The sequence below is a fragment of the Chlamydotis macqueenii genome, chromosome 4 (genome assembly GCF_036417535.1).
Source record: "Chlamydotis macqueenii isolate bChlMac1 chromosome 4, bChlMac1.mat, whole genome shotgun sequence".
Taxonomy (NCBI): domain Eukaryota; kingdom Metazoa; phylum Chordata; class Aves; order Otidiformes; family Otididae; genus Chlamydotis; species Chlamydotis macqueenii.
In genome coordinates, this window is record NC_141559.1 from 2,704,663 (window position 1) to 2,732,503 (window position 27,841).

At 44.7% G+C, this 27,841-nt stretch overlaps 3 protein-coding genes across 15 annotated transcripts in view; 2 read left to right on the top strand and 1 right to left on the bottom strand.

Annotated features, from left to right (window-relative positions):
* The window catches only part of WRN (WRN RecQ like helicase), a 42,847-nt gene extending 39,706 nt beyond the window's left edge, over positions 1 to 3,141 (top strand). For 8 of the 10 annotated variants that reach the window (XM_086746955.1, XM_086746960.1, XM_086746961.1 and 5 more), the window contains 2 exons: positions 972 to 1,043; positions 2,861 to 3,141. In XM_086746955.1, the coding sequence (XP_086603081.1) occupies positions 972 to 1,043; positions 2,861 to 2,983 (195 nt within the window). In that variant the 3' untranslated portion in view covers positions 2,984 to 3,141. Of the gene's footprint in view, positions 1 to 971; positions 1,044 to 1,497; positions 1,718 to 2,860 lie in introns of those variants that run through there. The other 2 variants (XM_086746966.1, XM_086746959.1) reach the window with 2 other exon arrangements.
* Positions 3,142 to 3,229: 88 nt separating this feature from the next.
* GTF2E2 (general transcription factor IIE subunit 2) lies at positions 3,230 to 26,661 on the top strand. Of its 4 annotated transcripts, XR_015258493.1 has the most exons (9): positions 3,230 to 3,336; positions 3,949 to 4,115; positions 14,039 to 14,130; positions 14,667 to 14,774; positions 16,508 to 16,690; positions 17,171 to 17,264; positions 24,617 to 24,732; positions 25,767 to 26,026; positions 26,283 to 26,661. XR_015258493.1 is itself a non-coding variant. In XM_086747213.1 (8 exons), exons 2-8 carry the CDS (start codon positions 3,953 to 3,955, stop codon positions 25,884 to 25,886), a joined length of 876 nt encoding a protein of 291 aa, XP_086603339.1. In that variant the 5' UTR covers positions 3,230 to 3,336; positions 3,949 to 3,952; the 3' UTR covers positions 25,887 to 26,661. The 4 variants fall into 4 exon arrangements, 3 of the variants coding, with proteins under 3 accessions (XP_086603339.1, XP_086603341.1, XP_086603340.1); XM_086747213.1 differs by having other exon boundaries at positions 25,767 to 26,661; XM_086747215.1 differs by having other exon boundaries at positions 17,178 to 17,264; positions 25,767 to 26,661.
* SMIM18 (small integral membrane protein 18) lies at positions 7,133 to 12,367 on the bottom strand. The gene is made up of 2 exons (XM_086747216.1): positions 11,822 to 12,367; positions 7,133 to 8,244 (listed from the first exon to the last, which is right to left on the bottom strand). The coding sequence occupies exon 2, from the start codon at positions 8,197 to 8,199 to the stop codon at positions 7,906 to 7,908; it is 294 nt and encodes a 97-aa protein (XP_086603342.1). The 5' UTR covers positions 8,200 to 8,244; positions 11,822 to 12,367; the 3' UTR covers positions 7,133 to 7,905.
* Positions 26,662 to 27,841: the final 1,180 nt, after the last annotated feature.

A 27,841-nucleotide genomic window follows, 5' to 3' on the forward strand; every position in this document is an offset into this window, starting at 1 on the left:
AAAGGAGTCGTGTGAGTCGATGTGCTCCCATGTGGGACTGTCAGCCCATCTCTGCTGTGGTAGGTTCTGTGCCTGCAGCCTGGGAAGATCAGCTCTGTGGTGGTCCACCACTGTAGACCATCACAACTGCAGCTTATTAGTGGCCTTGGAGTAGGGATGAACAAATGCTTTCTGCTGTTGTCCTGCCCTTCGGGGAGTGGATGCTAAAGAACCCCTGTAAAATCCTGGATTGACAGTAGCTGGGGCACTGGAGGCAAAAGCTGTAATTAAGACTTCTTCCCAATATGGAAACCTTTGGTAACTGGATCCTTCATAGCCACCAAGTCCATGTTCTGCTCTTGCCTTGCTTCCATGCTTTGGTACCTGATGTGGGGAAAAAATTGATTATTGTGCAGAAAGCTCGAAGATAGCAGAAAAGCTGAGGGTGTGAAAAAGCCTGAGGCCGTGCCTGACAAAATGTCTGTCTTTGAGTTCCTCTGTTTGAAACCGCTGGGTGTAGTAGTGATAACAAGAGAAGTGTCATGTTCTAAGTCTGAGTCATTGGGGAGATGTCTCAGGAAATAAGGAGCTCTTTGTTGCTGTTAGAGAAAGGTCAGGCTATTCTTCTGAGCCCTCCGCTGCCTTCTGTGTGTCTCCCAAGTCCCAGTTTGACTCCTGGTACAAAAGGCCACCCTCCACTGAGTGGCTTCTGGTGGGAATGGCTTAAAAAAAAAAATGGGACTCCTGGCAGTCCAATTCTGTGAGCTACTCTTAGTTGCTGGAGCTAATAACAGGAATGACATGTCGTTAGAGATCCAGTTAATATTATACAAATAAGTACACAGCAAATACAAAAGCTAATTGTGAGTCTTCATTTATTTCTCCTTCAGAAGATACCCTGGTTCTAATAATTCCCTGTAACAAACAGCTTTTAAATCTGCTGACAAAAGTTCTTGGATTTTAACAACCTGACACTGCTGCTGCTTTTACAGGGTAATTTGATCAAACCGACAGTGAAGGAAGGAGCGGAGAAAACCCATCTGCAAGTTGTGCCTTCGGCTGCGGTAACCAGATGTTCTTACTGTAATAAAGTGTGCGGTAGACTTGCCATTAGCGATGCTCTGAGGAACACAGATGAGTAGCTGATCCAGAAATCTCAGCTGTTCAAACCTGTGACCAGCAGGTGTTCTGTAGGAATTAGACATTAATATCTCTGTGCCTACTATGCCATTTTTAACTGACGCTTTTGCTGTAAAAACACACTTGAAAACACAAAACTTGTGAGTCAGGAGCAAGTACTTAAAGTTCTTGGAGTCACTGGGATGGAGGAAGTGTTAATCTCCACTAAAAAAAAATGCCCAAGTACAATTTCCAGTTCCTTTGTGTTTTAACTGGATGCACTTGACTTGCTCAAATTTTATAGTGGTGAAATGGATAAGAAATAGCTAGTGATCTGATTATAAACTCTGTTCATAGTTAGACTAATTAATTTCTGAAAAAACCCTCTCCAAAATGCAGCCGTGGCATGCAATCTGCTTTGTGCAGACTTAAGCTTTAATGCTGCGATGTGTGACAGCCCGCTTCCTTGCTGTCATGCGGAAAGGCCGTGCAGAGCATGAGTGACAGCCGGCCTGGTGGCAGAGGTGTGGCAGGCTGCCTGAAGCCCCTCAGGCTGGCCTCCCGGAATCGGCCCACCCTCAGTCCCGACGAGGAGGAACTGTTTGACTCGCAGCCCAAGGTGAGACTGCCTGCAGCTCAGTGCTGGGAGCAGAGCCCAGACCACATGGCTTGGGTGTTCACCTTTAAAAAAACCAAAATCCCAGCTTGTCTCTAGTTTTTTTTCTGTGCCTAGAACTGGCCTGGATTGCCAGACAACTTCTGTGGTTAAAATACTTGTGGTGACATGCTGCATATATTGCTCTTGTTGTACCTGAGTATACCACTGAATATACCGCTTTGACAGCATCAGCCTGATAGAAAATGATTTTTTTTCCCCAGTACACTTTGGTCAGCTGTCTAGGTGCAGATGCTTCCAACATCTTAAGACATTATGCTCCCTGTAGCCTTTGAGGTATAGGGTTGTGTGAGTTGTATGCTGATCACATCAAGGATTTTGGTACTGGTTGTTGATACAAGTTGTATGAGCATACAGAGAGATTATTCTAATGGAGGCTCGTGTGCCTCCGCCCAGTGCTGCTTGCTGTCCAGCTTGCTCCATTTCAAAGCTGGGTATTGATGTGAGGGCAAAACATGGTGCGGATAAATGATTATTTGTGGTCTTGGCAGTTAATCCATATTCCTGAACCTAAGTTGTTAACAGGTATTAGTCTTAAACAGCACAGCAGCTATCTATTTAAAACAGTAAACATGTTCTAATGCTTTCTTTTTGAGTGCTAGTGATAGCTTAAGAGAGCTTCCACAACATCAGTTCTGAGGAAACCCGCTCTCTTATGACACAGAAAACAAGTATGGTCAGTGTAATTGACACAGCACCCTTCCTGCTTCACCCAGGCTTGGGCTGGAAGTCCTGGTTCTGTGTGCACAGCTTGATCCAGACACAGCAACAACCTCTCTCCTGCCTGTGGTTTCCAGGGGCAGCTGTCCAGCAGTGTGCTGTCCATCTCAAGACAAACATCTCAGCAGTGATTAGCCTTCCATTATTTAAAAACTGGCAGCTGAAAGATGAGTGGAAACCCCTTTATCTCTGGGCAGCATGCTCTTACAGGAGTTAACAGTCTTCCACTTGTCCTATGCAACAAGTGTGGTATTTATAGGAGGCATAAACCATCAGCTAGACAGTTCATAGCATACTTTTTTAAGGAAAGCACTATGCGAGGTGAAAATGCTTGCCTGTTTCTGCTTGCTTTCTTTCTTTCTCCAGCCCTCACAGCCCCCATCCAAGAGAAAGGTGCCCGAATGGTTCGGAACCTCCACTGTACCTGTTGTACCTGTAACACAGACCAAGAAAGCCAAAGTGGACACAAGAAAAGGAATTTTTAACTGAAGATAAAAAGGCAGACTTATTTTACTTTCATGCACTATATTCTCTGTAAATAATACTATGCTTGCCCCTTTCTTCATTCCTTCTTCTCGCGTTGAGAGGGGCATCACATAAGTTATTTTCACTGTGTGAAATGGATTGTTATTAAAAAAATAAACCCCCTGGCCGTGTCTGTGTTGTAGGGGTGAAGGCTTGGTGCCGCCGCCGCCTCCCCTTTCGGTGCTGTCGCTATGGCAACGGCCACCCCACTTCCGGGGCGGGGCGAGATGGCGGCGCGGGGGCTGCCGGGAAGGCGCCATGGCCCAATAGGGAAGAGGCGGCGCTGCTGCGCTTGCGCGTCGCGGTCCGGCGGGCGGGTGAGCGGCGGGCGGCGGAGGTGGGGGGCCCGGGACCGGGACCGGGAGCGGGGGGGGGGCGGCGGCGGGAGCCAGGCCCAGCTCTTCACGGAGCCACCGCGGCAGCCAGGCTCCGGCCCGCCCGGTGTGTGACAGGCGGGGGAGGCCGCCGGGAGGGGCGGCCTCCCCAGGGCCCTGTCCGCCATCGGTAAATGGGGCGGTGAGAGGGGGGCACCCTGGTGCTCGTTACCGGGCGGTCCCCCGCCTCGCTGCCAAACTTTTCCCCCCCTCGTGTGGGTGGCTTTCAAGTTCCTTGTTGCTGTCGGGTTCCTTGCGGAGAGGCGTTGAAGAGCTGTGGCCGGGCAGCGGGTTCCCCCCGCGCTTGCCCGCGCGGGTGGGAACTTGGGAGCCGATTCGGAAATCGCGTCCTGTACCTTCAGACTCTTCCCTGGGTTTGAGGTTGTGTTCTGACACTTAAACCCCCCAAAACGGCAATTTCTTAAAGTACATGCACAGCAGGGGAAGGATCCAAACGAGAAATCAACAACTTCATAAACAGCTGTCTGTACTCTTAAATATCTGCTTATCCCTAATATCTATTTCTTGCCCTTTTTCTCTGACTTCTCGTAACAGAATTATGGATCCAAGCTTATTGAGAGAGCGAGAGCTATTCAAAAAGCGTGCCCTCTCCACACCAGCAGTAGAAAAACGTCCAGCGCCATCTTCTGACTCCTCCTCTTCAAAAAAGAAGAAAGCAAAGGTAGAACAAGGTGGCTCCTCGGGCTCGAAACAAAACACAGGTTGGTGAAAGTCTCCTGTTCGATAGCTGTCTGGTGTTTTCCACTCTCTGCCTCTAAGCTGCGGTTTACTGGTATGAATTGGTCTATCTGTGAATTTTGCTAGTGGCTGTCATCATTCTTTCTCTTAAATTGTTACTTTTTGGTAAGAAATTCACTTGTTCAGTGGGGAAAAAACACTTCTGTTACCACGTATACGTGTCAGGCCTCATCCTCTGACTTGTTTGCTGTTACTAAGTTGGAGGAATCGCTTCTGCCGAAACACTGTTTGCTATGAAGCTGAGCTTTGATTTGTCAATGTCGGTGCTTGCTGGACCCACAGGACAAGCAGTAACAGTGTTCTTGTTCTTTTTGTCTTTCTCACAGGAAAGCACCTAAAACTTAATTTTATTAACTGTAAGTTGTTTTTGCATCCTGCATTTTGTCTGCCTGGCGTGTTGTGGTTGGCACCAGGGCTTCCACAGGTTTCTGTCTGCCTTGGTCAGGAGCTTCGTTGTTTCCCTGGGCTGGTGGCACTGATAATGCATCTCTCAGTGTCAAATAAGCAGTTAGTAAGGCGGCGCTGCAATAACGTGAGCAAATGAAAAGCGCGGCACCCGCAGCAGCAGGGAGAGGATTCGCGTGCGGACAGCGGCGTGCTCTGCGTTTGCTTTCGCTGGGTGAGACGCGTAACTTGGGGCGCCTTTCCAGTTCTCTGAAAGCACTGATCGCTCTCCAGCGCACTCTGAAGGGCAAATCAAATGTCAGGAGTTACTAAAACACAACAATACCCTCTTGTGTAAACTCAATGTATGCTTGTATTTTGAATACCACGTGCGGTTCTTTTCTAAAAAGAAACAGTAGAGCTAAAAACAGCGGAGAGAAGCGTCAAGGACAATGGGAGGAGTGGAAACATCTGTCTGAGGGTAAGAGTAGGGAGTTTGCCTGTGTATCTTCGGTTTCTCAGGGCACCAAATAAAGTTATCAGCCAGACATTTTGAAATAAATCAACGGAGACCAGGTTTCCGTCATTCCCTTTGCCGCACTCACCTCTTCAAATAAAATAAAATTCTACGTGGAATATCCTAAATTGCGTAGGCTGAGTGAGAACGGTTTGCTGGGAAGGAAGGGTGGGGAGGCAGGAACAGTGTGGACAGTTTAAACGTCAGTCTCACCTGGAGGACTTGAGTAGATGTGTGGCCAAAGAGCAGAGATAAAGAAAGTGTAATTTCTCGTCTCTGGTTTTTGGCTGGATATTTCCTGAAGTGCTTTTGCAGTTGTCAGATGATAAGCTTATGCAAACAGGAATGTGTGGCTGTGAGGAAATACGCTTTATCTTTTATGCTGCTGGCTTCATTCCAGACAATATCGTAAAGGTTTCAGGGTTTCCGTAACGTTCTTATGCAGAGTGAGTTCAGCCTCCTTTCATTTTCCCCTCAAGTATTTCCCAGCTGCTGCAGAAGCAGCAAGGATGGAAGGAAAATACTGGAGAGCGAGCAGGCCAGCTTTCTCCCTCCTGCTCTTAGGAGCTGGCTCAGAACAAGCCGTCAGGCTGGCAAGCCGCTGAAGGGGTTAAGCAGCCACAAGCAGCACAGGTTGCCCTGTGATGCTGCGGAGTCCAAGTCCTTTGATCAAAACCTGCTTTTTAGTCGAATCGCCACATTGTTGGGTGCCTGTCGGGATACGCGTGTCTCAGAGATGGGTCTTGGGGAGGTGGAGTGAAAACCTGATGCTGAAGAATCCCTGTCCCATCCCCCCGAAGAAATGAAAATTAAGAGGTACAGTCCTAGTTTTGTTTTGTACTGACCACAAAGGCGGTGAATAATGTCACCCTGATTACATGTTAGCATTGATAGTCCCTGGGTGTGTAGCGCCTGCGGGTTCTCCCCGGTTCTGTGATTCTGTGTCTCGGAGAACCTGCCCTTGTCACTTTTTCTGGGGAAGAGAGGCATGGAGATCATGCAGATCCTCAGGTGACCACATAGATAAATCTGGCCTGTGTGTGAAGATTTGTGGTAACTGTTCTCGGTGGGAAGCTTATTACTATGGTTATCTGAAATCATTATTCAAGCGAGTTATTTGAAAAAATTTCAAACTGCTTTGTGTACTCGGTTCAGAATAGTAACTGGAAAATAAAGGAAATAGATCGTGTCTGTTTATTTCTTTTTATTGATCAACAGTAAGCTGTGGCTAAGATCTTATTCTTTGTCTTAAGACCTTCAGTGATCTTAGCGCACAGCTGTCAAGAGCTGAAGTCTCCAGGAGCTGTTTCACGACTTAGTCTACAAGTGGGAAAGAATCGTCCTGAGGCTCTAGAGCTGTGCAAGGAGAGATCTTTGTCTTCTGATCCTTGGGCAGACACCCAGCCTCCTTTGTAAATCTGTGAAGTAAGTGGCTGGAAGGAGTCTCAAGGTTTTTCCTTGCGTGTGCTTCTCAGGAAGGCGTAAGAAGACGAAGCCAGCGTAGCAGAGGCTAGCTGTGTGACTTCCTGCACACTGCCTTCTTGTGTGCAGCGACGGTGAGCGTATTGTAGGAAAGCTGCGAGTGGAAAGCAGTCCTGTTGCGGTTCAGAGCGTTTGCTTTCGGGAAGGAGGGATGTTTAATTATGTCAGTGCATCCCAGTGGCTACTCTTGCCTCTCTTGAGCAGGACGTGGGTCTTTCAGGGCTGACGCTGTCGAATGCAGCGGAAGGTAATGAGGCATCTACCCAGTGTCCCTGAGGCATCCACGGCACGAACATTGTCTTCATCCTGTGTGTTGGCGTGAAACCTAAATTGTCTTGTACGTGGGATGTCAGCGTCCATTCGTTGTGCTTATGGTTTGATTTTTAGCTAAAAGCATTCTCTGCACGCGGGACTGGGCCTGGCGAAACTTCGGCCAGTACTGTCGCAGTGGTAGTCGCGTCGTTTTGCCATTGCAGAAGGGAAATTACTTCTCCAGGTGAATCACGTACCAGGCATTACTGATGGCCAAGCTGTTGGATGCTGTTATTACAGTTGTCATGTCTAACTGCAAAATGTTTATGGTTTTAAAAACTATAGGTGCGACACAGCTACAGAAGAAAAATAATCTGGTGAGCTCGAGGTCTGAGTGGTACGTGATCAGTTTGTGAGAAAGGTGTGAGTGTGAACTCTGGGAGGCACTGGCAGGCTGCCGAAACAAGCTGAGAGTCTCTTGTGCAGAACAAAGTCGCTTCTCGCTGTGCATCCACCCTGCCGTGTTGGCTTACTTTTCCTCCCACCACCCTCTAAACGCGAGGAACCCGTAACAAGAAGAGCTGCTGAAGGCAAGAACTGGTGCACGCCTCTCCTGTCTTGTGGGATCTCTTGCCGTTCAACCCTTCTACCTTGTGCCTTTTTTCTCGCCCTTCGTGCATCGTTCCTGTCCCTGCTGTGTGGCTGACTCAGCGGGAGGACGCTGCTGTGTCGTTGCGCTAGGTACGATCAGATTGCTGAGCGTTTGTAGAAAACGTTTTCTCCAGTTAAGCAACACAGGTTTATGCATGTTAGGCAACATTTGTTCATTCAGGTAGACAAAGATCTATGCTAGCAACTCAATGTAAACAACAAAAGTTCATTTTAAACCAAAAATCTTTTCTTTCCCTGTAACGTTGCGACCGATCATCCTTTTGCCAAGCACTCGGAAAACCTTTGCCAATTATTCAAGTTCACGTCCGGAGATAAAATGATAACTGTTGCTATTGTATTTAAGTCCAAGAGAAAAAAAAAAAAACATGTGACTTGCTCGTTCGTAAGGTACAAGAGGCTTCCTTCAAGGTGTTAAACGTTCTTCAGGTGCTGATGCTCAGTCCTTCCTACACCACCTCTGTTTCACGCTTTCTGAAGCTGTTCATCATTGCTCTGATGGGGTTGGGTTCGTTCTCCAAGTCTTTCACAGTTTTATTTTTCACACAGCAGCAACAGTCTAGCAGTTCATAGAGGAAAGCCAACACCACCAGAGAAACGACAGTAAAGATAAATATGATCAGAATAATAAAGCAGGCAGTGTTCCAGTTGTCGTGGAAAGGGTAAATTTTTTGCACCTGAAAGCCCAGATACTGGGAAATGGATGTAGTCTCATTCCAGTGAGTGGTGTTGAGGGTTGCCATTCTTGAAGAGTTGTCTTAGCGTGCTCGCTGTCGCGGATTTGGGAGCTGAAACAGAAAAACAAAGCTGTTGACTCTGTTGATCAAGAACATGCTGTGACTTTTACCCCAAACTACTGTCCCTCCTGCAAACGTGGATTGTTGCATACTCACGTTTGCTCACAAAAGTATCAAACCCAAACTCAGAAACTTTGTGATTTGTCTGGAACATTTATTTTGGTGATGTCTGGCTCGTGGATGCATCATGTAGTGTGAGTTATTCTGGCATTAAAGAGCTTTGCTTCTTTATTTCAAGTATATGCAAAGACAAAAAGGTTGCAAAGATAATTTTCAAGGATAGAGTAGTTTCAGTGACCTGTCAGTCGTTGGTTTTGAGGTCGGTACTTGGACGCCGTGAAAGCCCTCGGTGCGCTTTTGGCATTCCTAGAAAACCAGGAGAACCGTGTCCCACCCTCCCATACCTGAGTCGTTAGAAGAGCTTTCTACATGTTAATATCGTTAGAGTTTGTTTGCCTGTTGGGGTTGGTAATTTGTGCTGGAGAAATCCAGCTGCTTCGTTCAGCTGCCCAAACGGCATTCGGCGCATTTGGAAGTCTCGGCCCGATTGCGGTGCCGTGGTCGTTAGGATAGGTAACGAGGAAAAGCCAACCCTTTCTGAGGAGTTCTGATTTCTCGTTCTCAACCGCATTCTCTGCTTAACTGCTAGGAAAGGAACGTCGTCTTTGGTCCAAGACCGGCTGTTTGTACCCCACAGAAGAAAAGACGGCTTGGTGGCGCGGGGGAGAGATGAAACAAGAAGTTGGCTTAGGCAGATCTGCCTTTGGCGCGAACGGCACTGCTGTCGAGCTGTGCTGTTTTGGAAAGGCCCCTGCTCAGAAGTGTGAAAGTAGGCTGTGCCCCAGTAATTTCTGTGGTATATCTAGAACAAAAAAAAAAAGCAGTTTTGTCTGACTCTGAATTTCTCTGTGAATTATGGAGGCAGATGAGGTGTTTGGCAATAACATCTTTGCAGTTATGCCTCTCTTTTCCCCCGGTTTCCTTCTTTCCTTGGCTTTGCCTCCCAAAACTGAGGGAACTTGCAGTACTTCTGGTACTTGACTGACGAGCCTGTGCCCCACAGGCAGGCCTGCCGGTGAGCGCGAGCTGGCTGTGCGGCAGCTGGCAAAATGCGCTTTTGTTTGCTCAGGTGCCCCAGAAAACATGGAATTATAGAAGGGGAAGAGAGAGACAAGGTGGTAGCTTTGTAGAAACCTAGAGTCTTATTTCTGTACCTTGCTGAAAGATTTTTCCGCTGTGAACATCTAGCAAAAAGTGAAAACTTAGCTCTGTTCGTTACCAAACAGTCCCGGCTACCCACGCTGAGCTTGATTTAGTCTGATAGTCAAAACTACAGAGCACAGGGGCAGCGGTGATGTTTTGTTCGCTGAGCTTTGTTCACAGAGAATGCCGTAGTGAACCTTGCGTATCCCAGAGAAAATTCTACGGTCGACCTGTTCAGACCACGAAAACTACAAAATGCCTGAATAAATGGGAAGTGGCGAAGTAGAAGCGTGATGGTGTCTGCTGAAACAGATGACTTAAAGCAGTCTAAGCGCCTGTCGTTATTTTTGTGTCGTTATAAAGGAAAGGATGTTTTGAAAACCAGGATGATGCAGCCAGACTAACTTGCAATTTATGTCTTATTTTTATTGTTCACATATTACACGTTTTGTTCCTTAACCTTCCATCTTTAAGAGATTTAAATTGCAATAGAACAACTCTGTAAACTTTTTTTTCCTTAACCAACATTTACAGAGCAATTCCATGCTAAAAGTACTCCTGAGTTGAGTTGGATCCTGGCTTTGAGAGCGTAGTTTGGTTTGGTAAACACAGCTGACCTGTTTTGTAGGGGATGGGGCAAAAAATCAGGAGGGTTTTTGAAGGGGGGTGGTCTGAAGATTTATTTGAAAATCTGTGAGAGAGAGAGAGAGGGCTGAGTAAAAAGGATTTGGTGTCCTCTTTAAGGGGTAGTTAAAACAAGCAGGATTTAAATGTATATTTTAAATGGCAAGAGAATATTCTTGGGAGAGAAAGGAGAGGAGTTTTGTTTTGAACTTTTTAAACAGATTTCTAAGACTGAGGATTTTGTTGGAATCTATTACACCTAAGTTTGCTCGCTCTCTGAACACCAGGCACAAAAATTGACTGTTTCTGACGATGCAAAATTTAGTATTTATTCAGTTAGAAGTGATCAAGATTTTGGGCCACGGGAGAGACCGGGCGTGTTTACATGGCGCAGCCGGGACCCTTTGCCGGCCCAGCTTTCCGCCACGGCAGTGCCTCTGTTCCCAAGAGGAGAGGAGCATCCTTGGCACGGCACGGCTCCCCAGGCAGGAGTCCCTGCCGCTCGGCTGCCGGCGCCGTGCAGCAGCTGGCCCCTTCCCACGCCACAGCCACCATTAGGGCAGCAGTTTGTACAACGTAAAGAAGCTCCTCTTTACGCAGGGAGGTGGAATTTAATGCCCGTGCTGGAGGTGGTTCCTGCTTCTCAAGGATGATGATGATGATCTCCTTGGATCTGAATGAGGCGAGCCAGAGAAATGTCAGCTAATCGTTGCTGTAATTATTAAAATACAAGACGGAAGCGGCCGTTGCCAAGCCTTCAGAATTAACACAGCGCTAATAAGGTTGAAAGCTGTCAAAAATGATTTGGTTTCGTGCAGTTTTACTTCTTTTGTAATGACACAGTTGAAATTCGTATCATAAGCCAGTCCGATTTAAATGCAATTCAGCTACTGCATGTATCCAAAATGCAGCGAGTTAAATATTTAATGAATTGGCTTCTGTAATATCTGTGTTAGGTTTTAATTTAAAAGTATCATCATCTTTAAACACTGCAGAGGAGCAGCTTTATATTAAATCATATTCCTGGAGCAGAGGGAAATGACTGGCAAAAATCAGTTCAATGCAGTGCCGAGGAAGTCCTGTTTAAGAAACCACGGAATAGACATCTTGGGGTAATAGCATTTACAAATCTCGGGTGGATTCTAACCTGTCTGCTTGTATTGTATCGATCGCCGCTCCAGTAATTACAAGGATGATAATATGCAACGGGGTTTTCTTCCTACCCTAACGTACCGAATTTCTAGAACAGCTTTCTAGCATATCCATGAACATGGATCTCTTTCAGGCAGCTTAACTGGTTCGGTTTACGGAATACCCGCTGGGGAGATGCATTTCTTCCATTTCAGGCTTAGCTGTCTTTGTTTTAAGGAAAACCCTGTCACTGACATTTCTGTAAAAAACATATAGAATCAATTACCAGGAACGTGAGGCTGCAGGAAGCGAGCTACCTCCCCGGTCAGCGTGAAATCCATTTTGTTTACTGAATCTTGGCTTGGTGTATTAGCTTTTCTGTAAGATGGAGCGGTCATCAATTTTCCATTAGTGCACAGATGGTGAAAGTGCTTGTCTGATAGTGCAAGACAAGCTCCCCCTGCCTTCAGCGGACTAAAATCCTGCTAAAGCTCGAGAAAAAATCATCCTGATTCTAAGAAGCTTTTTACAGGCTCGTGGGTTACAGGCATATTTTCTTTCAGTAATCAAGATAAACCTAAGACAATGTGAGAAAATGATACACACCTACCTCTTGTCTGAAAGGATGCTGAAAGAGCGCTGTTCTGGTCCCTTTTTTTAATGCAGCCTATGGCACAGCTAAGATGGAGCTCTCCTACCATTGGCCAGAGCGTGATGCTGCTGACAACTTCCTTTATGCTCATTTGCATCAAACCCTCAACCCCAGGAGTAAATCATTCATAAATTTGGCTCTCACTGTCTGGAAGAAGAAACAAACCCCTTCTCGCTCTCGTTTTTCCGGATGCTCTTTGTGCCTCATGAGGCTGTTAGCGGAGAAGCGCGCTGGGAGCGTGACGGTGGCCTGGACCCCATTTTGCTTTGCTCTGGAAAGCAGCCGGTCAAACCGTGACGTTTGAAGTGTTAATATCTGCAGATTTCCAGCTTCCCCGTGTCGTTAGATTTACTTGTCATGAACTGTAGCAGGCTGTAGGCAGGCAGATTAAACAAGATAATCTTCTTGATTCAATTGACAGAGCAAATACACGATAAGTGGTCCTAATATTTGTTATATTTCTGAATTTATTTTAATCACTTCAGACCTCTCGTTACATGTATGATTTTTTTAAATTTATAAAATGTCCTGCATCAACATGAATTTTTAACAATAAAAGGGGACCCTGCAGGGGAATATCCCTGTAGGCTGTATTTTCAGGGGCAGCTGCCTTTTTGTTTTTATCCCCTTTTGCGTCTTAATTTAGTCACCAGAATACAATGTTCTTCTGTAGCTGGAGTTATACTGATTCTTCTGTGTTGTTTTTAGAATTTTTGAGCTATTTAAAGGCTCTAATACAATGTAATGTAATAGCTTTGCAATTACCCGTTGCCTAATTTTAAATCTGATGTTCCTTTAGCATTATGTTTTTTACTATGCTAGCACTAGTTTGGCGACATCCAAAATTCCCACTTCCTGGTTGCCTCTTGTAGCGACGTACAGATCGTCTCAGAGGTGGGACTGACATGAAAAAAGAATTCACCTGAAGCGTAGGAACTTTGGAAACTTCATGTGGAGTTTCCTGTGAAGATCTTGGCGAGGGGATCTAACTTGAAACACATTGGATGTAAGGTGCTTGCTCTGAGCACGCCGCTTACTCGGTGGAGGTGACGGGTCTTTGTCGAACATCGTAGGTGCGTTTTCTAGAATAGGATGAGTTTTTTTCTTTTTATTTCTTTTTTTTTACCACCGCAAACGCCTGAACCCTTCCACTCCTCCTTATCACCGCTCTCCTCCGTACCCTCCAGCTGCCCAACAGAGCAAAGACTTTGCTTAGTAGTGCTGCTCGGCACCCGCTGCAACCTCTCCCTCAGTTAATGCGCTGATTTTAATTGTTCTTTTCTCTCCCACAACTGATACTTCCACAGAAATAACAGGAGCTCAGTATCTCTGAGATACCTACTGTCCTGTCAGATTTTATAAGAAATCGCCAGTGGATTTAAAAATTACTATGGTGACAAACAGGGAATTTTCTTTTTCTGGAGTAGCTGAAATTCTGAAAAGCTTTTGCTGTTAAGTTTGAGCGACATTATGCTGGTAATGGGCCTGTGGCTTTTGGTAGCGGTTTGTGAATATTTCTTTTTAATGTGCTGTGCTATTAAATTAATAAAATAGTCATTAACGACCTTGCAAGAATTTTTGAAACGAGCTTTACACAGTAGCGAATCTCACACTGCATTAAGAAGCAGACTTGGCAACAGAGAGGATGCTGAATTGCCATTCCAGTGGAAAAAAAAAAAAAAAACCCAGCACAAAAAGCACAGCCTTTCTTTCCTGGTGTGTCACTGCTGAATACCTTTTGGGAAGAAGTGAAACTTTCTGCTCCTGTCTCAGCAGTACGAAGCTATCAGCAGAGCTAGTCGTTGGGCAGAAACGCAGCGTGTTAGTTCAACGTGAATTATTGTCGCGCAAATGGTTATGATATGTTAAGCCGTGGAATTAAACACGTAGTGTTACGGTAGTAATGCTGCAGCGTGTGCCGTTTTCTTAAAGATCAAGTCCAAATAACTTTATATTTATGGAGAAAGCTTTGCGGGGCCGTGTCTGTCCGCGCGTCCAGGTCGACACGTTCGCTAGCACATAGTCCTCTGAGGGCGACCGCTTCTGCAACGCGTGTTTCTGTCCGCAGCTGTCGTTCTGAAAGCCTGTGGAAGCCGAGTGAGAAAGAGACAGAATGCAGAGCTGACAGGGGGGTGCTGAAAGCATCATTTAATTGTTTGTTTTCTCCTTTTGTAGATCACAGCAATGGATCATTTAACTTAAAAGCCCTTTCAGGAGGCTCTGGCTACAAGTTTGGAGTCCTTGCTAAAATAGTGAATTATATGAAGGTATGGTGTTTTGGTGTAAAATTACAGTGTTTTTAAATGCTTCAGTTACTTATTCTCCTGTGGTAGCTAAGGGGTGTTGAGTAATTCAGACTCTCAAATTCTTTTGCCGCGAGAGTGAAAATTTCAAGAAACTGCTTGTTAAATTCAAAATGCTGTCGGTGAACAAAATGGTCGACATACTATCCCACTACTGACATCCTGATTATTCTAGGTCACTTTAAAACCAGGAGAATTATTTTTACTTCTATTAGAATTAAGATTTGAAAGATGCTGTCAGCTTAGCTGTGTGTCAGAATAACTTGAAATTTGGTGCTTGACAGATGACTTTGTCATCAGTCTCAGCTGGTACTAATTTTTTTTCCCTCAAATTCTCAAAAGCCCCAGCTTGAAACTCGTATGATCTGTGTATTTTGTCTACCCTAGGTTTGCAAAAGTGGTTTTGTCATCACATTGTACCAATTTTAGTTACTTTATGACAATTGAATCACTGAATAAAATAAGTACAGAGCTCTAATGGATCCTATTTACTTTTCCAGACCCGGCACCAGCGTGGTGATACGCATCCATTAACCCTAGAAGAGATTTTGGATGAAACACAGCATTTAGATATCGGACTCAAACAGAAACAATGGTTAATGAGCGAGGTAAAGAAAACATATGTTTAGGTTTTAATTAGAGATCAAAGGATTATGGTAAACCTGAATTCTACACTTCAGTTACAAGCTCTATAAATATATAATCCCCCTCCCTTTAAGTAACTACCTTGATTCACGTGTCTGTCTGTCTCTCTTGTACCTCCTATTTGTTGAGGTAACTGTGAAATGAAATCTGTCCTGACATTTTTAAGGACCAGTTAGAATTGTGACACAGAGAGTCTATTTTGTGTTAAGTGAATTTATTCATTACTAATTTTGTATAAACAAGCTGTTTTACTTAAGGAATTCCTTTAAAAAAAAAAAGTCAAACGGAGAGCTCTTCCAATATTGAGGATAAACCAAAAGAGTTTGGCAGAAAATTCAAGGGCTTACAGTTGTTACTTACTGAAATTAAGAATTCTGATGTGAAATTTATGTCTGAAATTAAGGGGTAATAGATCTGCAAATTCCACTGCTGGAGTTCATTAGGCTTACTCTAGCTGCTAGGTTTTGTCCTTACACTTTGGTCTTCGCTGTAACTTGCCACCATATTCTTCTTCGTGCTTAACTGATTTGAACGTCTTCATGGAATTTCAAGATTAATAAATCAGCAGAATACCATATTTGGTATTTATGCTTGATTGACGTTCCTGATTGTGCTCAGATCACATTTAAAATCCTTGCAGCGGAGTAGTAAAGGCCATTGAGACATGGGAAAAAAATCTCTGCGTAGTAAAACTGGGATGGTTTTAACTAATGCAGCCTTTAACATTCCTTTGCTACCAGTACGAATATTCTTGGGTACAATCTGGCAGCGGTGGTTGTGATGGAAGCTTGGCTTTGCTGAAATGTTTTGAAGGGTAGCTCCAGGTTGTTTCCATAATGAACCAGAATATCAAGATTGGATGGAAAAGCTCCCTCCAAGAGGTGTATATGAGATTATCACTGACTTGTTACTGGGTGACAAAAGGTGAATAAATACCCCGCAGCACCATAGTTAGTTACTTTATCTGTTACAGGTGTTTCTTCCCTCCTTTCTTCTTCCTGTGTCTCTTCTCTTTCTCCTTTCAGAGTCAGGCTGGCATCTGCAAAAGAAACTTAAGTACGGTTGCCCTCTGTTACAGGTGAACTGACTGCACAGCATAACTGATTCAGTGTGTATCTTAAATCATTTCAGTTGTCCACGAACTTCTGGTCAGCTTCGCTCTGAAGGTGGCATCCTAAGTAAAATCCTGCTGTGCAGGAGGTCTGCTCTTTTTGCTTTCTTCTGCAGCTGCAGGTGCCAGTTGACAGCAGTTGGGGAAGAGACTCCTGTTTTGTTCATCCCAGGGCCTTTCACATCCGCAGCATCCGTCTGACCTAAGCTTGATACGCAGAGTTTTCTGTTTGCGCTTTATATTCAGCCCAAGCACGCTTTTTTGCATTCCCTCTTCTTTTTATTTTCATTCCATTCTCAAAAGGAATGCGTGCGGCTTTCTGCCGTAAGAAGCTTCATGGACCTTCGAGCCCAAAAGCATTGAGTGAGTGATGCTAAAGCCTCCTTTGGCGCTTTGTGCTTTATATTGCGGTGAATTATGCCTAGGCTGGTGGATCTAGGATCTGAGGATTCGAAATCCGTTTCAAACTCAAAGCCCCAAACTGGCAGCTGTAACGTGTGGCTGATGTGCTCTAGCTGCTCAAAAGCACACTAGAAAAAAATGTGTACTCTTTTTCAAAGTTTAAAATTTATGTCCCTATTACAGGCTTTAGTCAACAATCCGAAAATAGAAGTTGTGGATGGGAAGTACGCTTTCAAGCCCAAGTACAACTTGAAAGATAAGAAGGCCTTGCTCAGGCTTTTGGACAAGCATGACCAGCGAGGGCTGGGAGGAATCCTTTTAGAAGATATTGAAGAAGGGCTACCCAACGCACAGAAAGCTATAAAGGTGAGTAGCACGTGTCCGCAATTCAGCGAACCTGTTGTGGTTAGCTTCTCAAAAGGGAGGTGGGGGCTAAGAGGGAGTTTTCTCGTGAGTTGTTTCTGTCCTTTTGATAAATCAGAAACTCTTTTGGAAGGTCTAACACTGTAGCTTTTTCTGTACTTCATCCTTTACTTTCAAATTTGGCCTGCTGTCTCAGCACAGCTGTCAAAGCTCTTGCTCACAAAAGACTCTTGATCTCCCACATTCCAACTGTAGGCATTTAGTTCTGCTTGTATACCTTGATCTCAGTCCTCCGTGCCTCACCTTTGATTTATTAGTGTACTTACCGGCACCGTCCGCTTTGGATGCTTTTCATTGCCAGTTACTTTGCTGCTTCCTTTGTTTGTAGTGCTTTTTGTAGCACGAGGGTCTGTTGTTCAAGTTGGAATCCTTATTCTTGGAAACAAAGTGATTTTGAGTTGTTCTTTTGCATTTGTTTTCGAGGCTTTAGGGGACCAGATCATCTTTGTTAATCGCCCTGATAAGAAGAAAATTCTTTTCTACAATGACAAGAGCTGTCAGTTTACTGTGGATGAAGGTAGGTGTTTCCTGTGTTTCTGTGACAGGTGATTTGAATTCATCTTAAGCACCTATAGGTATAAGCAGTCTTCAGGTAGAGCCTTTCATTACGGTGGTAATTAAATATTAGGTATATCCAGGTGTAGGAGAATGGTTTATATTAGGCTAACGAGACTGGCCAATGAGTTCAGGGTAATATCCTCTGGTTTATGATGGATACATTGGAACACGACACCAGGAATCCAACAGTTTACTTCAAGAGTAGCGGTACAGAAGAGACTAAAAATCTCCTGACTGTGACTAAAATGGCATCTAACATTTCGCTGTGTAAAGGGCAGCCAAAACACCCCAGACAAATGTCTTCCAAGGGAAAGTTTATGGCTTTTTTTACAGTTTATTAGTCATGTGCCTTTTATTGGTGAACACGACAAGAAGCCACGAATGGAACAGAAGGAGGAAGCAAAGAGGGAGGAGATGTGAGCAGAAGTCCTGAGGAGGGGTGGTTTACAACTAGGGGGAGAGCGCAGGTGTGGGGTGGTGCTGCTGCGTAGAGCTGGAGTGGATTTGGGACTTTGCAGAAGTCCATTTGGGACTTTGGGGAAGAGTTTTGATAGAAGCTCAAACTGCTATACTTACCGGACTGTAGAACAAAGCAAAAAGCTCTTTTTTTTGCTTTGACTAGCTCAGAGAGACTATTTTCAATAGAATTTAGTAGCTGGAAATGTGTATCATTAACTTATTTATTACGTGCCACATTTGTACTCTCAGTAATAATAGCTTTCCTCCACAAAGGTACTTAAGTAGATGTGACACCTACAACATATAAAAATTAAAAAAAATGTTTCAAAATATTGATGTGAATCTCTTTAAACCATATTTTCTGTCACTTCCTGGTAGTGGCAGTCAGAACCGTGTATGAAATGCAGGATTATAAGCCTGTAGTCTGCTTTCACTGGGGAATTCGTAACCAAATGCCTGTGAGTTTACTATTAACGCTTTCATCCTGTTCAGGTATTGTCTCCTGTCCATCAGCCCACAGTTTTTAGGGATCCTGAGGTGGCCAAAATATTTAGAAATCAGTGCTGTTGCAGTAACTGTTAAGACAAAGCTTTTAAGTTTTTAGCAGCTACTGCTTGTATTACAGTCCCAATTGCTGATTGCTTCTTCCCGTGCAATTTTTTTTCCAGATAACTGGTATCCAGCCGTCCTAAAAGAGTTAGCAGAGAGAGATCTCTATCCTGTTGCTCTTAGTTTGTAATAACTGCAGGATTACCTGGTGTTTAATAAAAGCTCTCCCAGCACCGATCTACGTTTAGGAACAAGCAGTGCAGGCCATTGCTATGAAAGGGGGGGGAAATGTTTAAAAAAACCAAACAAACTTCGAAAACTCCTCTCCATTTGGCTCAGTCTCCCGATGAAGGAAGGCATTTAAGCCTGCAGTGTGTGTAACGCCTGTTAGTGTGCAGTGTGTTTGTAGTTCAAGGTGGCTTTGCTTTCTTTCATCCGCAGGTGGCAGCATGTTCCAATCTGATCAGAAAGGTTTTGGTTTTTTTGATCTGTTCCTGCTGGGTTTGGTTTTTCTTTTCAAGCGGATGATGCTGCTTTGTTCTGAGAGGGGGCAGGAATACTTTCTCTTTTGTGAATTTTCTGACCTGCCTCTGTACGCCACAACTCTTAAAACGACACTGAGTGGGTTCACTTACTTATTGCAGCCGGAATGGGTCCTTTCTCCCACCGTGTCATCCTGTGATGAGGAAAACCCATCCTTCCTGAGCAGTTGTGCTTTACGATTCTTTCCAGAGCACCAGAAACACGTCTCTTAGGGAGCCATTGGCAGAATTGTCTGCGCACAGGATGAGTTATGACACGTTTCTGTGTTAGCAGTGCTGTTTCAGCTCGTTATCTCCAGCAACGCTAAAACAAAGTTTTCAGAAGACTGCAGAATAAGCCTTGAAGTGTTGTCAGACTCTTTGATCTACCAGCTGATGACAGTTCAAAATATGTTTCTAGTTTAATGTTTATCCTTAGAAATAAGGACTCCGCGGTCCTCAGTGCATGATTCTGCCGTATGACACTCTCCAGTTTCGAACATATGTTGGCTGGGATTAATATCCTTTAAAAGTTAGATGTCCTCTCCCATCGTTTTCTGACTCCATCAGCAGAGAAAGAGGAGGTACTCGGCAATGTGGAGGCTGCTGTCTCGAGTAGTGGGAGGATCTGCTTTCTGGCAGGGCCTATCTCTGCCCTGACTGCAGTTGTTTTGGTGGCTGAACAAGCTTTTCTTTCTCCCCTTTTGAAAATAAATCCCGATGTACTGCAGCAGCGGTGCAGTACTTCTATATCGTCATCTCCAGAGTACTGGAGCAGGTTTTTGCAGTAAGGAACGGCTTTTGTTCTTCCTTTTATGTGATTAGCCAAGGAAGGTTCAGATTGCATGTGTTCCTTCTTGACTTCCTGGCTAATTAATCTTTTGTCAGTACTGCATAGCTGAAAGCGTTTATAAAAGCCAGGCTAGATTTCAGGTGCTTCAGCCAAGTAAAGCACTGCCTTTTTGTGCTGAGGCGAAGCGCTTTGCATGTCAACCAAGCTTTCACCCCCGTGCTGGCTGAATGCTGAAAGGCCAGTCTGATTGCTTAACTGGTAGAGATGGTATCTTTCACACTGGAATGCAATATAGGAAGTATTTTAATGCCTAAAAATTGGACCCTTAATTATACATGGTTTTAGTAGTCTTATTAAGCACCTTTGAAAAAATATCAAGAATGGCCAAAGCCTCTTAAATTTAGCTGTATAAAAATTGCTTGGGATCAGTGACAATTTACCACTCTGGCTTTGGATTCCGAAATAGTCCAGGGGCAGCGCAGACTTAATGTCAAACACCTTTTCTTTCTGGTATAACGCTAGTACTGTGCTCCTGAGACTGTTCCAGGACTCCACCTTCCCCTCTACTCGGTTGTTTCTTCCCTTCTGCCTTGTTATTGTCTGTTCTTGTCCTGCGCTCAGATTTTGGCACAGCTCAGTGGAGCTTTTCAAGCTGTTTTTAATCTCTGACAGATTTTATTACCAGCGTGATAGAGCGGTTTATCTCCAGAAGCCATCTCAACCTTTTTGCAAGAGCAGGTGAGGCAGTCGGAAATGCAGGATAAGCTGCACTGAAGTCACCGTGCAGCCATTTCCCCGTGGCTTTGTTCCCCAAATGTAAGCATTTATGGAGAGGGAGCCTGTTAGAGTATAATCACTCAGGGAATGTCAGCACAAATTGTTTTCGTATATGAGGCACCCCTGATGCGGTAAAGTTGAGGTAACTTTGCATCCTTAGCCCTTGAGTATTCGGAGAGAGAATCTAAACTGGCTTTTCAGTCAGCTCATGGTCTCATTCCCTCCTCTCATTACTTTAAATACCTAAAATCTGGAGAAGCAAAGGAGCAACCTGTGAGTAGTGTTGATTCTGACAAACTTCTAAGTTAAAATATTTCAGTGATCAAATTGCAAGATATTGCATTTAGGATTTGTTCATAGTCCGGGCAAGGCAGCGAGCACCTGCCTCAGGTGCCAGGATCACAACTTTCTGCCTCTTCCAGAGAAAATCCGCCTTGGCGTCAGACTGAGTAGTTCTCTGCTGAAAACGCACCTGTCTCCTTGAGGGTTCACAGCACCTGCATTGCTTTGGCCAGAGACTCTTTGGAAATTTCTCCCCGGGGAATTTTTTTCTGGGCTCCGTCTTGTCATAGCAGCCTTGTCATAGTCAGCTTGTTTGAATGCAGCCTGCTGTGGTCAGGTGAAGCCTTACTGTCCTGAGAGCTAGAGAGTTGTGGGTTTTTTTTTTTTCCTTCCGTAGCTATTATACACTTGATCTGGCTGATCTATCAATAATTTAGTGGCTCTAATAGAAGATTCTTTCACCCTTGCCGTGCTCTGATGGTGTAAAGATCACCTAGCGGTTGACAGGACAGGGAGAAGGGAAATTAAATGTGCTCTGTAGTCGTAACGGTTACGTGCGCCACAGGAATGCGTGCATCTGAACCCGTTCTCCATGCCTGGCTGAAGCGGGCCAGCATGTGGTGTGTTTTCAGCTCCAGCAGCCCCCTTCCCTCTCTTCACACCAGTATTGAACTGTTGCCCCGTCCGCAGAGAAGAGAAAGACATTGTAAGTGGATCCCTTATAAGTGGTGACCTCCTTTGCTTGGGGCCACACAACAAAGGCCACGGTGACAGCATTTCAGATCCTCCTCAAAGAAGGTGGAGAAAATTCTTTCTATCTTGGGTCAAGGGTATGAATTTTAAAGGTGTAGAAATACCAGAGCTACAAATGCAGAGGTTTGTTTCTTGAGAGCTGAAGTTATTGCCAGCTTTTCCCATAGGTTCTCGTATTTCAGAGAGGATGTCACAATAACAGCCTATTCCCAAGGTCTAAACTTTCACTAGCTGATAGGGGCATAGTCCTTGGAGACTTCTGAGGAAATCTGACAGGTAATGTGGAAATGGTTCAGTGCCGGCCAGGCAGCTGCTCTCTTTCTTCAGTTCTTGCATTTAGTGCGGTGTCTGGTGTTACACCGAATGGGGTTTGTCATGAGATGACAGATGCATCTCCTGTTCCCTTTACGTGGCACCCTAAGTGCAAAAACCGTTTAAGTGTGGCAGCTCTGCGTGCTTCTCCACCTTTATCCTGTGCTTTTAGTTCTGAACCAAGCCTTCAACACGGAGTATTTCTGTGGGGGAGGACCGTGGTGGTGTGGCTCCCCCCTTTCCTGGGCGATAAGGTGTTTTCATGCCCTACATGGAGCCTCAGCATGGGAAGAAGGCTCTTTTGCAGTTACCGCCATCAAAGCGGTAGCGCTGAAAGCAGCCTGATTTATGCAGGGATTTTTAAATGGAGTTGCAGAATACTGTAGAGTGACTCTGGTGGAGCCAGTTAGTGGGTTAAATTATCTGTGTGTAAAGCCCATTTCAGCTTTGTGGTTTTTTGCTTCTTGGTGACCGTTGCATTCGTATTTCTTGGCCAAGTTTAGGAGGTGAATGTGAAGCTGTAATGATGGTATAACTGCTGCATTACAAGAAATGCGAAACGCTGTAGTTAATATTAACTGTGATCTGCACTTCTCTGCATGTTGATCCTTGAAGAGCTGACTATTTACTTTCTAGTGTTTAATTTTTCACTTCTGTTCCCCAGAAGAATGTAGACCAGTTTAACCTTAAGCACCTATCCTCAGCATTTTTTTTTTTTTTTTTTTTTTTTTTGCACCGGGGCATATTTGTTCATGTATCGTCAGCTCTAATAAGGAGACACATCGCCTGTGTTTGTAGCAGAACATTGTGAATAAAAGGACACTTTCATGTAAAGGTTCAGAGTCATCGGGTCTCTCATCTGCTGTCACCTCGCGTACGCGTGCCTGTCGTGCATCTTTGTGGACTGAGCTGCATCCCTTCAGCTCCCGCCGGAGTTGTCTGTGCAGAGCCAAAGGCAGCGTGGCACAGCACGATGTTACAGTGTCTCTAACTGGGATCTGTTCAGTACTCGTGTGTTTATGTGCAGCCCACGTGTGAGCTGCGCAAAACGCATGATTTGAAACACGCTTGCTCGCAAAGTGCGATGCTGCGTTTGCACGCTCATCATCTGATTCATCTTTCCAAGCGCCACCGGGTCTCGGCGTCCAGCTGAGTCCAGCTTTGGTGTTGAGGACAGGGAGGGGGCATGAACAGAAAGGAAATAACTTAAAAGAGCGTGTTCTGCTCAGTCTGGAGGATGCAATAGGACCCCTGCGCAGGCTTCTGCTGTTAGGATTTAATCTGAGTGCTCATCGCTGAGAAATCTCTCTCTTGCGTGTTCGACTTTGATCATAACACAGCCTTCTCCAGCTGCCGCAACAGGATTAGGTGAGAGATGATCTGCAATAGCAGGCACCGCAAGCTATGCCGAAAGCCCGGAATCGCGCTCAAAATGGATGAGCAGACGGAGAATGCCTTGACTACAGCGTCAGTCCTTGCGTTAAATTATCTGAAAACGGCAGTCTCGGTGATCCCACTGCGCTGTATGGCCTGTACGAGAAAAAGGCTGAGCACTATCTCCTTGTAACCAAAAGCGGTGTTGTGACAGGATTTAGTTCTCTCCAAAAACGCTGCATTACCAAAAATGAACATTGTTGTTCTTCACTGGCGAAATTCCTTTCTTTTGTTTCCTGGAAAGCTTGAACAGCCCCTTACAATTGGCAATGGGAAGGATAGAAAGACCTGAGCCTTAAAGCATGTGCTTTCATAGAAAAAACAAAATGCCTTAGGAAGGGAATTGGTCCAAATGTAGGAACCAAGTCGGTTACGTACGCCTTTTGTACCGTGCCGTTTTGTTGCAGCGTGTCTGGAGCCGGTATATCTGTGACAGACCGTCACTGGAACGTTTCGTCGCCTGCTGCACAGGACAGCTTCTTAAGCACGCAGAAGTTGCGGTTGTTTTGACAACTGTATACTAAATTTATCTGGAAATAAAGGGGAAAATTTAGCCGTGCGTTGCTATGTGTGCCTCGTATTTTATTTATAGCTCGCTAGCCAAACCTGCTGACAGGATACATCTAACTTACTGCCAGGGGAATGAAGGGAGGTAGGCTCGTACCAGCCGCTGCCTGGAGAAGGCATTCCAGAGGCTCTGTGAAACTTTACGTGAGGCAGAAAGGGTGCAGGCGGCTGGCAGCTGCTCTAATTAAGACTTACTGTCTCTGTCTTTTTTCCTGCTGCTGTGTGGCTTTTAAAGTATCTCTCTTCTTTTTAACACCAGAGGAATTTTAGTAATTTATTATCTGCGCGGCACGGTATGTATTATATTACGGCGATAAACGAGCTTAAACCCACTGAAGTCAGTGTCTTGAATCTTCTGTAAATTGGACTGTGAGATGACAAGTCTCCCCAGACAAAGGCAGCTGAAGATGTGTAAATGAAGTTACCGTTTATGGTTGGTTATTACCCTTCACCAGGATCTTTTCAACCGAGGCTTATGAAAGACGTTGACAGTCTGCGTAGCTACAGAGATGCTAGGCGAAAAGAGAGACTCCGTAACAAATTACCATTAAAAGCACACGTTGCCTGTGGGTGCTCCTGATGCTGGGATGCTGGAGAGCAGTTAGCATAGATGAGAATGAGCTCATCTTTTTCCATTAGGTCTTGGGGGTGTTTTGTTGGTGTTTTGTTGATTGAGGTTTACGTTTTTTGGGTTTTTTGGGTTTTTTAATCTTTTTTTTTTTTTCTTTTGGAAGTGCATCTGGCATTTGAAATGCCAGAATACTTCAGCGTTTGAAATCCAGTCTGTTTCTTTCCCTTCGTGCGAGGGCTTTGCCCATGGTTTGTTCATTGGGATCTAAAACGAGGGTTTCCTTGGTGTTTCAGAATTTCAGAAGCTGTGGAGGAGCATTCCCGTGGATTCTATGGATGAGGAGAAAATTGAAGAGTATCTGAAACGACAGGGTATTTCTTCCATGCAAGAAACTGGACCAAAGAAAATAGTAAGAGATACAAATTGCAGATCTTCCTAGGAGGTTCCCCCTTCCTGACCCCGCAGTGTTAATTCCAAAACACGTTGGTGAGCCGATGCACAGCTGCTTTGTGTTGCTCGGGGAAGCGTGACTGATGTTAAGAAGTTGCAAAAAACAATGCTGTAGCCAGCAGTCGGTGTTTTTATAACTTGTTTGAGCCGGTGTAATCCAAGCAGCATCAAGAAGAGGGCAAATGCCAGAAATCCCTGTGAGCTACAAAGTGGAAGCTTCTGCTTGAAGCTGTACGATACATTAGGAGGAGAAGAACAGTTACTTTTTTGGGGAGAAGGTTGGGGTTTTTTTTACTTTTTCTTTTCTGCTAAATAGCTTTGAAATCCTGATGGGAACCCTGTTAACATGCCTCCCAATACACGCACACGCTGTTCTCCAAACTAGGTGCGATATGCTTGTGTTTTCTTGGGAGGCCAAAATGGCTGCAAGCTCTCCAAAGATGCTTTCTCCCTGGCTTCAAACAATATGTTTTTAAAAATTTCTATTTGTATGTGATATACCATGTCTTTCCTCTTCTGCACTTGGCTTCATACTGTCATTTCATGAGAGCCCTTCCACACAGGACTTTCTCCGGGTTTCTGGTAGTCAGTACACTCGATGCTTTAATGCCTGTCGTCATGTAGGCAATCCTCATGGATTGCTTATCGGCTAAACGTGTCTTTGAGCACGTTATGGATAGAATTATGGGGCACATACTTTTTTTTCTGTAGCTCCATGGGAGTGTTTGGAAGCTTCACTTATAAACACCAGCTTTACTACTGTGCGTGGGATACGCGGTTGCTGCTCTGTCCCCAGGGTCGTCTCCCAGCCTGGATTTGAGTTGAATGCTGTTGCTTCTTTCAGAAACAAGCCAGCACCTTCCCTGCCTGCCCACCCCTGGTTCAAGCAGAGCTCTTCTTTGCAGAAGCGATGCCTAGCGCAGCGTCGTGCATCAGGTCAGACGTCGCGGCGGGAGGGCAGATCTTTTGACTGCTCTTTGTTTCTTCTTGTAGGCTCCTATTCAGAGGAGGAAGAAACCCGCTTCTCAGAAGAAACGTCGATTTAAGACTCACAATGACCACTTGGCCGGAGTATTAAAAGATTACTCTGACGTCGTTCCTGGCAAACAGTGACCGGTTGAATTCTGGAGCAAACATGCGTTTTTAGACGGGCTTTTTGCCTCTCGGGCTCAGTGTCTGCTCGCAGAAAGACTGACTGTATGTAGTAATGTGATGTGTTTCCCCCCAGCCCTGCAACTGCCAAGGTGAAACAGGTCAGTTTGAGAGCAAGTATGAACTGCTAAGTTTAGAGTTTAATTTAATTAGCTAATGGGAAATCTATCTTTAAGTAAGGGGTTCTCACTAGTTGCCTCTTGGCATAGAGTGATAAATGGTGCTCAGCATGTAATGCAGGAGTTCCTGTTCAGTGCTTAACTCTGCTTTTACATTGCTTAGTGGGTATTTACCTGGAATTACTTACCAGGGGCTTTCTAGTAGAATTGAGTACAGCATTTGTTTCACCTATTTCAGGAAAACCTTTTCCTAAAATCACTGCAGGTGAGTTTCTTTCACAGTCAAATACACCCACGGTTCTTATGCTTCTTCCTTGCCATGGGACTCAGCTTTACTGAACGTCGGGGATATCTGAGGCTCAAACTCAGAAAAAACCCTCTTCCCAAACTCCCAGCAGGCTGCAGGATGGCGATGCAGCTGTAGCTTCCTAATGCTCGTCAGAAATTGCCCTGGGCGATTTCTCATCACTGTAGCGGATGCACATGTGTTGCACAGTTCTGCTCCATGGACAGGAGGGAAATAAAATGACAGTGTAATACTGATGCAATTTTTTTTTTTTTTTTTTGTAAAGGTAATAAACTTACAATGCTGGTTTCCAGTGTTGCTCCTTAAGGAATGAGAGAATCTGTTGTGCTTGTTGCGTTTTCCTTTTCAGGGAGGTAAAGGAACCTTTGCTGTGTTTTTACCTTCTCAGTGACTTATTGTTCTGAGCTAACACTGTTGTCTTTTTATCATTCTTGGTTGGGGAGGGAGGAGGAACCACCTTAAATGAAAGCTCCCTGTAAATGCCTGATGTTCTGTGCAGTACAGACTAGCATGGAATGTGGCCAAATTATGTCCTCTTGATAACTTATTTTTATGTACTGAACCAGAGTCACTCAATGCTGATATTATTTTCGTGGCACTCCAGGAGAGGAGCTGTTTCTCTGCTCTCCTAGGGTTTGGATCAAAGATAAAATAGGTGGCTGCCGTGTCCCACGGACAGTGGATTGCTGCTGCAAGCACCTGAGCTGTTGTCTTGATTCCTGTATCGGAGGCTGAAGCAGAGGCCGTTGGATCTGGACACGTGAACAGATGAAGAATAAGGCTTGGTTACTGTCACACTGAACGAGTTGTGTCTGCTTTGGGAAGCACAGGAGGAGAAATCTACTTCTGTAAGCATAGCATTTCTCCTTCTGATTTTAAAGACTGCTCTTTTGAGAAACAGACAGTACTTGTAGCATTGCACATGTCAGCTCTGTGTAGAGTTACTAAGTGCTGGTAGGAGAGGAGTTCTATTTTTTTTTTTTTTCATTCTTTTGAAATATATATAAGTATTAAAAAAAAAGGAAGTGTGCTGCTGCAGCTGGTTTTGAAACAGTTTTTCTTTCCTGTATCTTCCAGGTCAGCACAAGCAATTCCTCTCGGAGCTTTTTAGTTTTTCATTACAATTCTACTTTTAAAGCACCTGCGGTATGCTTGCAAAACTGTTCATCTCTCTTCTGTCATCTTTACTCAAAAAAAAAAAAAAAATTTTCTTCCATCTGCTGCATTTTTGAGCAGTAATTTTTTTGGTGGTGGTGCTCAAGCGAAAGCAGAGCTCTCGGTGAGCTCTGAATTGCCTTTCATGCCTTTGGGGATTTTTACGGGGCAACTTCCCAGTCACCTTCCATAGCATTACCCTTTCTCTATGAACCAAAGCGTGCAAAGCAGGCTGTAAGGCAGGCTACCTGTTTTGTTTCTCTGCTCAAGTGATTAAGATAATAGAGGAGTCTAAAGAAAATGCCTCCAGCTACTTTCAAAGATTAAAAATGTGT